General features: G+C 36.0%; 2 protein-coding genes across 2 annotated transcripts; both read left to right on the top strand.

The window, feature by feature from the left end:
- The first annotated feature begins 1284 nt into the window (after positions 1 to 1284).
- Positions 1285 to 2523, top strand: LOC124788732. Its single transcript, XM_047256014.1, has one exon. It carries the CDS (start codon positions 1285 to 1287, stop codon positions 2521 to 2523), a length of 1239 nt encoding a protein of 412 aa, XP_047111970.1.
- Positions 2524 to 2720: 197 nt separating this feature from the next.
- Positions 2721 to 3230, top strand: LOC124788731 (the record flags this gene model as incomplete). Its single annotated transcript, XM_047256013.1, has 2 exons — positions 2721 to 2780; positions 3177 to 3230. Coding segments are annotated over 2 exons (114 nt in total), but the record flags the coding sequence as incomplete, so codon positions are not given.
- Between the last annotated feature and the right edge of the window lie 12748 nt (positions 3231 to 15978).

Raw genomic sequence — 15978 nt, 5'->3', positions numbered from 1 at the left:
GATTCCGTGAAGATTACTGACCATGAGTGTTACATCCATCCCAAAGTCAATAAGGGTGGTATCTGTGAAGAAGATTGCACTTGCAATGGAAAATCGGAGAAGAAACATGGTAACTGTAGTTACACTGAAAAATACTACTTTTTCGATTACGAAGCTGAGCAAGACACTGGTGTACACAACTGTAATTATATAGCTGTTCACAGCTTCGATGGAAATAGACGTGATTTCGCCTCAAATGAAGAATTTTGCCAATGGCTTATTAGTGATGCACACAAAGGGTTTACTTGTGTTGCTCATAATTCTAAAGGTTACGACTCGTACTTTATTCTACAATACTGTGTTAAAAATGGTATAAGACCAAAGACTATATACGCAGGATCTAAAATAATGCAGCTTGTAATACCGAGTTTGAGACTCAGGATAATCGATAGCATTAATTTTGTTCAAGGCGCTCTAGCTTCTTTCCCGAAAACGTTTGGCCTTAAAGAACTTAAAAAAGGATACTTTCCGCATTTTTTCAATTCAAAAGCGAATCAAAATTACGTAGGACCTATACCATCCACAAAATATTTTGGTGTCAACACGATGAAAGAAAGCCAGCGTAAAGACTTTTTGAAATGGCATGCTGACAGGGTTAAAGAAAACTACACGTTTGACTTCAACAAGGAACTGTCTGAGTATTGTCACTCAGACGTCGATATTCTTAGACGCAGGTGCCTTGAATTTAGGAAGATATTCTTAGAAATCGCCAACATAGATCCTTTTCAATACATAACCATCGCTAGTATTTGTATGGCTATCTACAGATGGAAATTCCTCCAACAAAATACTATTGCAGTCGTGAAAGAAGATAAGAAGGAAATGTTTAGTAAAGAATCCATAGACTGGTTAAATACCTTCGAAAGTGTACGCCATGCGTTGAATGGTGGTGAAGTGGCGATATGCGGCGCAAAAGTTGACGGTTACAATCCCAAAACTAAAACAGTTTACCAGTACCATGGCTGTATCTGGCACGGATGCCCCGACTGTTACAACCCCGATACAATCAATAGTGTAAACAATGAAACCATGGACGATTTGTTTACTAAAACTATAGACCGGACTAATACAGTGAGAAATGCGGGCTACAACGTAGTTGAGGTGTGGTCTTGCGATTGGAAGAAATCTAAAGCTTACAAAGAAGCCCTAAATAAAACAATCAACGTTGTGGAACCCTTAAAGCCTAGAGACGCCTTTTTTGGTGGGCGAACAAATGCCGCAAAGCTGAAAGTGACTGCGAAGAAAATGCGGTATATAGACATATGCTCTTTGTATCCAACAGTTATGTTTTATGATACGTACCCTGTAGGTCACCCCCTTGAAATATTCAAACCAGAACAATACAACAAGGAATGGTTTGGTTTGGTCAAATGCAAGGTACTAGCTCCAAAAGGTCTTTATCATCCTGTGCTACCGATTAAGCAGGAAAAACTGGTATTCGCTTTGTGCGTGAGGTGTGCTGAGGAAAAGGTAGGGCATTGTAACCATACTGATGAAGAGAGAGCTTTTGCAGGCACATGGTCTACGGTTGAACTGAATAAGGCTATTGAAAAGGGCTACAAGATACTTGAAACTTACGAGGTGTGGCACTTCCCTCAGACGAGCAACGATCTGTTCAAGGACTACATTAAGACTTTCATGAAAATCAAGCTGGAAACTAGTCCTTGGGAGGATGATTACGGTTCAAAAGAGGAATACGTCAAAGCCATAAAAGATAAGCAAGGCATTGAGCTGGACATTGACAGAATTGAGCCCAACCCTGGAAAACGTGCTGTCGCCAAGATCTGCCTAAACTCTTTGTGGGGTAAATTCGGCCAAAGACAAAATTTGACACAAAATGAGTTCATCAGTGATCCACAAAGGTGGTATGAACTTTTACTAGATGATAAGATAGAGATATCTAATGTCATCTTCATCAATGAAGATATGATTGAGGTTAGCTACAAGTATACTGATGAGTACATCGAGGATAGTACTGCTACAAATATATTTATAGCAGCTTTCACAACATCTAATGTTAGGATAAGATTATACGAAATGCTTGATCGCCTTGGGGATAAAGTTGTCTACTACGATACTGATAGTGTAGTCTACATCGATGATGGAACAAATAAAGTTGAGACAGGGTGCATGCTAGGCAAATGGACTGATGAACTTGGCAAAGATGATACCATTATTGAATGGTTAAGTACAGACCCAAAAAGCTATGCTTACTACTCTCACAAAGGCAGCCAGTGTACCGAAGTAAAAGGGTTCAGTCTCAACTATGAAAATAGTTTGAAAATTAACATGAAAACAATTGCTGATTTGGTACATGGTAAAAGTGACAATATAACAACAAATAACAAAATGATAACCAGGAATAAGAAAACAAAAAATCTTGTAAATAAAGGTGTGGAAAAGGAGTTCAAAGTAACCTATGACAAACGAATGGTCTTGAAGGAGACAGATGGTATAATTGACACTCTACCCTGGGGGTACTAAAAAGTAATTAAATATACCAATAATAAATGAAAACAATCATCCTAACTTTAATATTTTGTGGATTTGTATCTGCAAATGAAGAAGTAATCAAATATTTACAAGATTTTGGGTATCTTGAACCAGATTCTACAAATATTCCAGAAGTTTCAGATATAAGGGATGCACTAATACTATTTCAAGAAAAGTTTAATTTGAAACCCACAGGTGAAATAAGTGATGAAACTTTGGAACTGATAAGGAGACCTAGATGTGGAGTTGAAGATCATGCACTATCTTTTACTTCACATATTGATAAATGGAATAAGAAAAATATTAAATGGTATTACGCAGGTTCATCAAAAAGAATGAAAGAATTAACTGAAATAGCTTTTAATACTTGGAAAGAACATACAGATTTAACTTTTGAAGAAGACCAATCGAACAGTGACATTATTATTTCAAATAAAAGACGATTACACAGGAAAGAAACTAGTGGTCAACACTTTTACTCAAAACCGTTTGATGACCCAGGAGGTGTGTTAGGTCATGCATTTTATCCAGATATTAATAACAGTGCTGTAGAAATTCATATGGATCAAGATGAAGATTGGTATTTTGAGATCGATACAAACACTCCGAAAGAAAAGATAAACTTTCATGCAATTTTAGTTCATGAAATTGGTCACACATTAGGACTTGCTCATTCAACTATGAATACATCAATTATGTATCCAATCTACAATAGTTCAAATATTGAATTAAGTAAAGATGATATTCTTGGAATACAAAGTTTGTACGCAAAAGATGATGAAGTGGAAGAAGATTCAAATCCTCCAGAACTATGCAAACTTAATAAGAAAATAAAAAAACTTCTTAATTGTTAATAAGGTTCTGTATATTTATTATGAAAAATGGGTGTGGGTGATGGATTTGGATAATTTAAATGTGCACACTAAACCACAACTCATTAGTGATTGGTTAACATTTCTTCCCAAAGGCTTTAAAAATATTACTGCAGCCTATCAAAAACCGTCTGGAGATGTTGTTTTATTCATTGTTAACAAACTGTATGTAATGGAAATTCCATCCTTTAAGCTAAAATATGGTTATCCACAATCATTAACAAACCTTTCATTAAGAAAAAATGTAATGTTACACACAGCAATAAATTCCTATTCTGGTAAGAGTTTCATATTTTTTGACGATGTTTACTATATAGAAGTTGACGAATGTAAGGGAATAAGCAGAAGATATGGAAGAATAACAAGAGAATTTCCAGGAATACCTCCAAGCATTGATTCATCTTTTAGATATACAAATGGATTGTTATATTTCTTCAAAGGGGAAACATTCTATGAGTACAGTGAATTTACTAATTCTGTAGCTAGAGCTGGGAAAATGGATCTTTCTCTGTTTGAAATAAATTGTCCTAAGCAGTCATCTTCTATTGTGGAAATAATAAGTACTCTAAAAAATACAGTTACCCTGTTAGAACAAATGAATTCTTAATCTGTATACACTACTTTAGTAGCCCACTTACGAAAACGATATCCTGTGCCTGAATTTGATCGAAAAATAACCTTTAAAAGACCATTATAAGTAAAAAATGTTGGTTTGACTAGTTTTTTCCTTCTGTCCCAACTAAATAAGATGTATTTAGTTGGGACAGACGAAAAAAAACACATAATCTTCTTTCAATTTATAATTAGTTTGTTGTTATCTTATAGTATTAACCAAATTTTCCATTTCAAGCAATTTTTCAATATGAATAGCTTTAAAATATATTTTGTCTTCTTCTCTGACTCCTCTTACTTCAACTTCGAACACATTACCCGTATCTTCACGAAATTTCTTTCTTAATTTAAATTTTCCATATAATAAATGTACAGATAACAACATCAACTTCTACTAAAACTCAATAGTTCCAATAAGCAGACATCGTTTTGTCGTTTGCAAGATCTCGAAATAGATTATGAATATCTTATTACAGATGTAGAGTTCAAGACAATGAAATATGGTAGCGGATACATTTTAGAACTTGATGCTCAATTTAAAGTTATTTTGACTGAAAGGTACAACAAAATCCTAAGTTGGGAAGACTTTAGATCTATTATAGGACTGAAATTGGTATATAAAGGTATGACAGATGACCCAAAGCCAAGACACATCATAGAATTCATATAATTTTTAATGCCCTTACAGGCATTAAAAATACTTCAATTAGACAGACAATCTAAAAGCTTTCATTTACTATTCCGTGCTTTGCATCGTAGATCAAATTCTTTTTCGTGTACATCACAATATAGCATTAAAAGTTGCACAGAGCTTCATACTGGTTTTGTTTGTCGCTACAACATTTCTCCTTCTGCTCATATTAATGACATAAATGGGATAAGAATTAATGAAGGCGTAAGGACTGATTTTTGAATCAGATTTTAACTCAGTTAAAATCTAAGAATGCGTTGTATGCCTTTAAGTAAGTTGAAGGAGGAGTAATGTTCCACAGCTCTTCAGGAAATATTTCGTTTCTACCGTTTTTTAGGCTAATGTTCTGAAGCCTGACATGATTGTACTGAGATGAATCTCTTTCTTGGTTACCTTTACGATTAGTCTGGTATACAACAAAAATAAAGTAAGGCATATCAAATTCTAAGGATGTGTAGTAATTTGTAATGTCAATATCAAAGTTCCTCCTTCCACTGATACCTGCAATCTCCTGAGTCTGTAGTTCAAAGAATGAAATGGGCATTTTAGGTTCTTTAAATATTTTATCTCTTAGTTCAAGCTCATACGTTGGCTCATATTTAACTACAGGCATTCTTATTTCCATACTCGTAATAGTTACTTTTCCCTCTTCAGGACGAGTTCCATCAATATCAACACCAGCAGCATTTTTTGAAAACCATCTCTCCAATGCATCACCAGCACTTGCACTCCAAATAAAAGATACAGTAAGATCTCCTTCCCACATAATCTCTTTGTAGTCTTTAAAGTACCCACCGAGCATTTTTAGTGGGTACAAGACTTCATTTGATTTAGACCTTAACTTACCGTTGTTTACAAAATTTCCTTCATGCATAACATCATCCATAATTGAAGACGTAAGGTGATACAAAACCGTTGAAGAAATACCTGGATGTTCAATTCTAGAGATAATGGCTCCTTTCTTTTTTATAGTGATTGTTGAAAACAATTGCGAAACAAAATTGTCAATTAGCTTTACGTTAGATTTTCCATCGTAGCTAGTGTAATCTGACCCATTAACATGAGTTACATTAAAATTCATGTAAAGAAAAGCATTCTTACTATCAATCCAACCATCACCAACTTTGATGTCTATTTCAACATCTTTGTTTGGTACGTTGAGATTAAATTTTGTCTTCTCGTTTACGGGAAAAGACTGGTACTGGTAACTTTCTATAAAGTTCATTTATTAGCTGCAAAATTTTTATTGCATTTCTAAAATTACCGTGACATCGGCTCCTCCAAAATCAATCAAATTATTGTCTTCATCAGTTACAGTTACTAACAAGTCCTGAATTTTATCGTGAAGGGGAACAAACGAGTGGTTCTGTGGTTCATAAATAATAGGGCCACCAAACTCAACACCGATTTTAAAAGAAGCTATAATATTAGTTTCTCTGTGGTAGTGTTCACCACCCTTAACTAACATACCATCTGCCAAGTTGAAATGAACATTAATCGTTTCGAAAGGTATAATTTTAGGAATACCAGTAGCAATAGTCTTTGTATTTGGTTCAATGACTTGTTTATTAAACCCCAGCACACTTCCTATGCTTTCTTCTCTGTCCATAAATAGCTTCACTTCACTTTCTATAACAACTCTGTTTAAAACCTTGTCTGCTTTAATACTTATTTCAGTATTTTTGGTATGAATGTAATTTTCTAAACTTTGTATACTGTACTGTCCAGAAGGAATATTTAAAGTGTTAACCACACCATCTTTCTCATAGTACAGCTTATTATTCTTTGTGGTTACATTTGGAGTCAAGAACGTCGTGTAAAATCCTTTTAAGGCCACACCTTTCAAGTGGTCTCTAATCGGAACTGTCAATCTCTTTTCTAGTACAGAGGACCTATCACTCACCTTAAGTAATCTGGTCATTTATTAAATAGAGAATAAAGAAAGGAAAAATGAAGACAGACTGGGAACCTAAAGTTAGAATACCAGAAAGGAAAAGAAAATTGAAGCATGGGAAGCTTTTACCTAATTCGATACGTTGTGGAGTTATCGGTCCAAGCGGATGTGGTAAAACAACACTAATGATCGACAATTACCTTCTTGCACCAGGGTGGTTGAACTGGGACAAAGTAAATCATGTATACATATATTCAAAAAGTCTAGATCAATCAAAGTATCAAGAACTAATGAAAATGTGTGACAAACTAGAAGAAAAAACAAATATAAAAATAGCCTCATTCATTGACAACAATGAAGATATCATACCTTTAGATGCATGTACGGAAAATTCTGTTGTGATATTTGATGATTTTATTTTGGAGAACCAAGATATAGTTGGGGAATATTTCACCAGAGGAAGGCATAAAGGAGTAGACTGTTTTTACTTAGCACAAACATACACCAAGATACTGAAACAACTGGTTCGCGATAATCTGAACTTCCTGAATGTATTTAGACAAGACAATAGGAATCTAAATCATATCTTTAACGAATCTGTTGGCGGTGATATGAGATACGAAGAATTCAAAACCATGTGTAGTAATTGTTGGAATGAAGACGATTTTGGTTTCATAACACTAGACTTAACATGTAAATCTAGTGATGGTAAGTACAGAAATAAGATCAAAACATTCTTAAACTGATGAACGACCAACGTCCAACGCTTAACGCCCAACGCTTAACGCCCAATGCTTAACACCCAACGCCTACCGTCTAACGCTTAACGTCCAACGCTTAACGCCCAACGCTTAACGTCTAACGCTTAACGCTTAACGCCCAACGCTTAACGCCCAACGCTTAACGCCTACCGTCTAACGCTTAACGTCCAACGCTTAACGTCTAACGCCTACGTTTACTATAAAAAATCACATATAATAAAGATGTTTGCAAAATATAATCCTGATGCTATTAAGAATGCGCGGAAGAACGGAAAAAAGTTTGAAGAACTCAGGGAAGGTTTTAAATCGTGGAAGAAGCAACCAATAACAGAGTATGAAAAATATAAAAAAGAAGACCAGCCTGTTATCGATGCAATTAAAGAGGTTAAGGGAGAATTGGAGGGTTTAGGTGATAATGTAATAAAAGCAATAGAACTAAACAGAGAAGTAGAAAAGCAGCTGGTTCCATATAAAAAAACAGATTTTGAAGACATGTTTCCTATTCCCTCAACACCTGACGAAACATCATTTGAAAAGAGTATATTGAAAGACAAAGATGACAGTGATATATCTCCAAATACAAAACAAAGATTAGAATCAACCTTAGGAGAAATTGAAGCGAAAGAAAGACAAAAGATGATCAGGAAGGGTGAATTAACTAGTACACCAAAGGCTGCTATAACCAATTATGCAACAACATATTTAGGCCCTGTAGTGTCCAAGTATTTAGGCGGCCTGCATGATAAGGTATTTGGTTTAAGATTTGATAATGGTAAGCATTATATTGGTGATTCAGAAGTTAATTTTCAGAATGACGACATTATCATCAAGGATAAACGAATTAAAGCTACTAAAGGGTTAATGAATCTTCTAACACAGAAAGATGTAGATGATACCATACAGCTTGATGACCATGATAATTATGTGGATATATTAAAATTAACAAATGCTATATATCAGAACAACGATCCCACGAAAGGACCAAAATCAAGCATTAGTGAAAATTACAACAAATTAATTAAACCAATATACAACTCAATAAAGAAGAAACGTGGTAACTCTCAGACTGGAATGGGTTTTGTTAAGAAATACAGTGACAGACCGATTGAATACATCTGGATGGATGACGTCTGGGACTTAATTGATAGACTTATGGTTATTCATGGGGAAGAAAATGCTGGGAACACCAACTACCACAATGAAAAAGTTGCAATAACTAAAATGCTCAGTAATAAGTTTAATGACTTTATTATCGATAATCCAAAGGGGATACCTTACCTAATTAGATTTCTAAACAACCTCCCTCACACCTTCTGGAAGTCAGAAAGAGGTGGGAAAGGTTTAGTGAACACTCTAATTAATAATCTCCTGGTTGAATTGCACCTTCCTGGATATAATTACTGTGGTCAACTGGGCCACTGTTGTGCTTGAAAAGAGCACAGCAATACATACCTTGTTACGGGAACGCCCTTAGAGCCTAATCTACCACCTCTAACTGGAAACTTTTAGAGGGAACCTGGGTAATGACCGGCTCCAATGGTAAAAACGGTTGGGATTGGGTAATCCGCATGGTTACGTCCTAATCTAGTAAAAATGATCAAACTAGTAAGGACGGCCGTCAGAGACTGAACGGGTGTGGTGGTGAGGAGTCTGATCAACTCTGATGATCCACTAAGATACAGTCCGGCCTTCAGGGAAACTTGAAGGGTGTGCCGCCAGGTACGAAATTAGAAGAAAGATTGGCTAGAGGTGATGCAGGAGTTAATCCTCTAGATGAGGCATGTAAACAACATGACATTGCTTATAGAGACCATAAAGATTTGGAGCACCGTCATCAAGCTGATACAGAACTCCAGAAAGCTGCAAAGGAAAGGATGTTCAGCAAAGATGCTTCACTTGGACAGAGACTAGCTTCAACAGCTGTTGCTGGAATAATGTTTGGGAAAAGGAAACTGGGAATGGGATTAGAAGTCGATGATAAGGGTTGGGCATTGTGAAGAGGCGTAATTTTAATGCAATTGTTGCATTAAAATTTTTAAATTAACTGAATTAATAAATGAAAGGATTTAGTATTGACTACAGTGTTCCCTTCAGCGGGAATCCGAGAGCAAAATCTATTAAAATAAAACTGTCCAATGACGATCTGAAAAGTCATGGGTTTCTTGATGCTTACCTTACACCTACTCAAATGAAACAGAAAGAAAGTAAACTTAAAAAAGGTGGTAGTCTACTTCTGACAATTGCTATACCTGTTTTGAAAAAAATGTATCATCAACTGCTCAATAAGAAAAAGGGCTCTGGGTTGAGTGAACACGAAGGTGGTTTCCTACCATTGATACTTGCTGCATTGGGAGCAATCGGTTCTTTAGCAGGTGGTGCTGCGGCCATTACAAGTGCGTTCATAAAAAACAGAAGGAGGATGCAGAATTGGCTGAACAGAAGAGACACAATCTAGCAATGGAAAAGAAGGGATCTGGAATGAAAAAAAAAAGTTCAAAAATATAATCGCAGACTACCCTCATGCTTTAAGCAACTTTGACATAGTTAAATTAGCAAAAGATTTGAAAATTGAATCTTTCAGAGGTGTTCACATGATTGATGAGTTACCTAATAAACCATTAAAGTACGAATCAGGAATTGTTAATTTAGATTCGTCTAAGCATATCGGTTCACACTGGATCTGTTACTTCAATAAAAGCGACGAAAATTTTGTTTTTGATTCATTTGGAGGAAATGTACCAAACGAACTGATTCGCTACCTAGGTTCAAAGAACATATTCTACAACTCAGAAAGAATACAGTATTATGACGATTATATTTGTGGTCACCTGTGTATACTGGTACTGAAGCTATTTACAGATGGGTGGAATTTTAACGAAATTTTGAATGTAATAAATGGACGTTTTTGGGAATAGACTAGCTGTAGCAACAGATGTAACGTTTCAAATGACGAAAGAAGAGTTAGATAAGATAAAAAATGTCGAAAAGAGCTTTATGAAATTTCAAAAATATTTCACAGATGTGTTGAAGAAATCAAAGCATTATATTAATTTTCTAGGTAGAAGGTTAGTCAATGTCGATGACCCTGTTGATGATATGGATGTAGTTAACAAGAGGTTTCTGCAAACAAATCTTGCAGAGAGTAGTGCACAATACACTGGTCTTTTAACACATTTCAGCAATTATTACAGCAAGAAAGAGATTGAGAAAGTTCTTTCAGATTATTTTACTAAGGCTGATTTGAAGCCGTATATTGAGAGTAGATTATGTGATAAACAAACAGTTGAATTCACATTTGTGACAGGTGACGAACAAAAAATGCACACCTTTGAATACACCTTTCAGTTGAGAAGAGTCGTTGTAATTGGTGAAAACGTTAATGGACGTCTGTCAACTAAGGACTTTGATATGGCAGTAAGTGTATATGACAAAATACATATAATTGGTAGTGGAAACCATTCAATAACAATAAATGAAGGAAATTTTCTCACTGTAAGACTCAAAGATACTGTTAAAACCGTACCTGTTAACGTGAAATTTCTAATTTATGGTGAACTGATACCAGTTGTCGAGGATATTGAGAAGTAAGACCTGTTACTAATATATTTTTAAAGGTCTTTGGGATCTTTAAGAAATGAGTACCGATAAGAAACATTTTAAATTATTTAAAATATGATTTTTTAAATAATAAATGAACGACTATCATATTTGGTGTTTAAAGTGTAAAAGGTTTACTAACACACTTCATCCACACAGAGTGGTGACTAAAAACGGCCGTCACAGGATTGAAGGTATTTGTGGTGAGTGTAAAAGCAGGAAAAGTAAGTTTGTAAAAAAAAGGTGTAGAAAATGTAGGAGGTAACGTTCCTAAGGAACAACCATCTGTTCGTGAAGGAATTGTAAACGAACTTCACACCCCTGTGAGAAAAATTTTTCCAAGAAGAAGGGTTATAACTAAAGGTATAAATGATTTGTGGCAACCTGACTTGGTTGAAATGGATTCTGGAAACCTTAAAGGAATATCTAAGATTAATAAAGGATACAAGTATCTATTAACAGTTATTGATGTGTTTTCAAAGTTTGGTTGGGCAGTTCCTGTTAAAGACAAATCAGGTAAGAATGTTGCTGAGGCCTTCAAATAAATTTTAAAACAGATAATGGCAAAGAATTTTACAATAAAGACTCTAAAGAGTTGATGAAAAGGTGTGGTATCAATCATTATTCCACTTTTACAGAAATGAAAGCCGCTGTAGTAGAGAGATTTAACAGAACTTCGAAAGAAAAGATGTGGAAACAATTCGATCTTCAAGGAAATTATAAGTGGGTTGAGTTAGTACCAAAGTAAATTAATGATTACGATAATACAACACACAGAACCATAAAAAAGAAACCCAAGGATGTTAATAAAGCCTACGAAAAACAGTTGCTTAAGGATGTGGAATACACTGTTGTAAAGCCGAAATATAAAGTGGGTGACAAAGTAAGAATCAGTAAACTGAAAGGTTTGTTTGAGAAAGGGTATACAGCCAACTGGTCGACAGAATTATTTATAATTGATGATGTAATATATTCAGATCCGATTACATACAAATTGAAGACATTAGATGGCGAAGAAATTAAAGGAAGCTTTTACGAATATGAGATTCAGAAAACTGACTATCCAGATATGTATCTCGTTGAAAAGATCTTGAAAAGGAAAGGAGATAAAGTTTATGTCAAATAGTTAGGATTTGATAGCTTGCATAATACTTGGTTAAATAAAGATAACGTTGTATTGTGAAAGATTGTATAGATTTTTACTTTTAATGGTTTAATGTACCATTAGAAATACAATATTTGAATAGATACTAAGGTTTTTCAATGAGTCCAGCTATCAGCTTTTCAAATTCTTGTTAGAGTTGTGATATGCTTTCACCTATTTTGCAGAGGTCACGATTGTCTTCCACTAATTCCATAACTGTCAGCTGTAGGTACTGAAGCCTTCTTAGATAGTCAAAAACGATACCTTTTATGTTTTGTGGCACTTTATTTAAATCAAAAGGAAGTACTGCTGGTTTGTCGCCGCCTGTCATTATCCTCGTCATGCTACAAGGAGGTATTATTTGATTGTTCATAATTATTTATTTATTTTATTATTTAAATTGAAAAAAAAATGATTTTTTACTCGTTTTTTCTTCTTTTTCTGACCCAACTGCAGAAGTTTTCTCATTTTGAGTATATTGGGTTACTAAAAATTGTTTAAAACAGCAAAACCTCGGCGCCGAGGAACCCTGTGGGGTCTTCTCTTTCTGTCATCATCGTCGTTGTCGTCGTCTATCTTCTGCCCCACAGGGTTTTTCCTCTTTGTTTCCACGTCTCGTCCCATGCATCTTTGGCTGATGAGGGAGAGCGGATCTGTGTGGACGTCTCATGACGTCATTCAAAATTCCACTCAGACAGAGTACTAGTAGCACACACACACACACACACACACACACACACACACACACACACACACAAAACGTAAGCAACTCCATCTGTTGGCTACTGAGTGACTCAAACGCTGACGCAGTGTGATTACGTCACGTCACACGCGCCAAACTGACCTTCACTGCAGATTGCGGAAATCGCGTATCTCTAACACAACCTTGACCACCGCCGTATGGCGTTCTGTATCGTACTTTCTGACCGTGTACAAAATAAACGTACCCAGAACCTCAGCATTGTACGACAGAGTGGTTACCATTCATTTTTTATTTCCTCATCTTTTTGGTGTTCTTTGTTTTCTCTTTCATTTTTTCGTAACTAACCAAAAGAAGTTCTTCACTGATGATGACGACATTAGCTATCTCAATCTTATCATCTAGTAATAGATCATACCACCTTTGCGGATCATTGATGATCTCTGTATATTCCACATTCATCAACTGACCAAGTTCACGCAACTTACGATTCAAACAACCCTTGGCGACGGCGTGTCTTACAAGATTGAATTTAATCCTGTTAATGTCAAGTTCAATACCAAATTTCCTTTCAATTATTCCGACATATTCCTCTTTTGAGCCTACCATAGGAATCCAACTTGTCTCTAGTTTTATTTTCAGGAAGTTCTTAATGTATTCTACACAGGATCTTACGTCATTACTGTTATACATCACTACTGAAGACTTAATACGTTTGTCATTACGACGCTTGCTATTTTGACTGTTATTCATTGTGTCTTTATTTACTAATTTTTATTCTTATAAACTGACCCTATAGTTTATAGTTATGGTTGGGGGTAACCTTTAAATGAATAAGATGTTGGATAAAAATTTATGGTTTGGGGTACCTTTAAATGAATAAGGTGTTGGAGAAATATTTATGGTTCTTTAGTACTTTCATACGTGACTTCAATAGTGTTTCAAATTTTAATGGTCTTTTGAACCATTATATGGAATTTCTTGAAATTTCATTTTTATTTTTTCGAAAAATTTATGGTTCTTTGTTACCTTTTTTAATGGCTGCATAATTACTGATTCTTTAATACCTTAAAAAGGAATTTATCTTACATTTTGATATATATATTTTTTAAATTAGTGGTTGTTCCAAACCTTTAAATTGTTCCTAAAGTTATGGTTCTTTAGTACCATTCCTCAGTTGTTTTTATTTTGAAATTAATGGTTCTTTAGTACCATAAGTTAGTACCTGTTTTTTTCGATGTCATTTATGATTTATTGGCACCTTAATGGTCATATGAGGGTGATTAATGATCACTGGGGGCCATTATTTAACCATTGGTTTTATGGTATACTTTTTATGGTTGGTAGGGGCCACTTAATGGTTGTTTGGTTGTTTATGGTTACTTGAACCATTATTTTTGGAGTATATTTTTTATGGTTGGTGAGGACCATTATTATTTGTCTGTCCCATACCTGCCCATATACTACTTATTTGATTTGATTTTTAAAAATTTGATTTTAACAGGGAAGCTAAAACAGTTTAGGTCGAAACCGCCACTGCCTTCACCGAAACTAAGTTTATTGTGCGGTATCGCTCCCTGATTATCTAGTAAAGCCAACCAGTGCCCTTAAGTAGAGCAAGGAGTTCCTCTACCAGTTTTTTGTTTGTCACAATTTCTTCAGGTCTAGTTGTCCCGAAGATTCTGTATCTTTTACTCTCCAATGCCATGCATTCGAAGATTAGGTGTTATGCAGTTTCTTCACCCTCATCACAGATACTACATTTAGGATCCTCTTCCGTTATACTCATTGTGTGCAGGTGGTTTTTGAAATTCCCATGGCTTGTCATCAGACCGGTCATGAGCTTTATCTCTTTCCTGTTCAATCCCAGGACTACAGAGCTTCTTTTAAAACATGGCTTGGGCATCATTACCTTACCATTTTTTGTATATGAACCTTGGTTCAGTATCCTACGTGCTGTTGCCGAAGCCAGTTCCATAGTATTAATTTAATCATAGCCCTGGTGATTGTCAGGACAGGTTCCGGTCCAATAAATGGATTTGTTGCCCCCATCCTAGCCAATCTGTCGGCTTGTTCATTGCCACAGATCCCTGAGTGGCCAGGCATCCACACTAGGTTTACCCCATTGCTTCCCCCTAGCTCCACCAGAGCCCTGTGGCATTCAGCAACAATTTTAGATCTTGTTTCAGTAGCTGCCAATGATTTTAGAGCATGCTTCATATTACTCCTATTTCTTACATTTGGTAGAAGGTACATATTGACAGGAAATCCATTTCTTCAAATATGTTGACATTGGCTATGTACCCGTCTCCGGACTGCATATCTACTGTGTAAAACCTCCCTAGTTATTGCTCGCACTTTTTCTATATTCCCTCCTAGTACCAAATGGTTCCTTTCCTTCACATCTGCACGTCTTTGTGGTATATTCTCATGATTACTAACGGGCACTCTATTAGCTTAGTCCTGTGTGCACCTTTGAGTCATAAAACTCAAACTTCGCAGTCTTCTGAGGGTTTTCATATGCTCTCCCTACCTTAGGTTATGTGCCCAGTAGTGTTCTGATAGCAGTGTTCGCAAACCATGTGTGGAAACCACGTGACTAGAAAGTTTGAGTCAGGCCTGGAACCGTGGTTAGATGATCTAACGGTTACGCCAACAAGTCCCGAAACACAGGAAGTCCGGCATCCGGAACAGCATTACAATTGTCACTATCTGTTCATTATACTGGGTGATCAAAAAGTCAATATAAATTTGAAAACTTAGTAAACCACGGAATAATGTAGATAGAGAGGTAAAAATTGACCCACATGCTTGGAATGACATGGGGTTTTATTAGATGCAGGATGCAGGATGGCGCTCCACCCCATATTGCTAGACGCGTGAAAGACCTCTTGCGCGCGTCGTTTTGTGATGACCGTGTGCTCAGCCGCCACTTTCGTCATGCTTGGCCTCCCAGGTCCCCAGACCTCAGTCCGTGCTATTATTGGCTTTGGGGCTACCTTAAGTCGCACGTGTATAGTGATCGATCGACATCTCTAGAGATGCGAATGACTACATCCGACGCCAATGCCTCACCATAACTCCGGACATGCTTTACAGTGGTGTTCACAACATTATTCCTCGACTACAGCTATTGTTGAGGAATGATGGTGGACATATTGAGAATTTCCTGTAA

The sequence above is a fragment of the Schistocerca piceifrons genome, chromosome 3 (assembly GCF_021461385.2).
Source record: "Schistocerca piceifrons isolate TAMUIC-IGC-003096 chromosome 3, iqSchPice1.1, whole genome shotgun sequence".
NCBI lineage: Eukaryota > Metazoa > Arthropoda > Insecta > Orthoptera > Acrididae > Schistocerca > Schistocerca piceifrons.
This window is presented reverse-complemented; position numbering and strand designations above follow the sequence as displayed.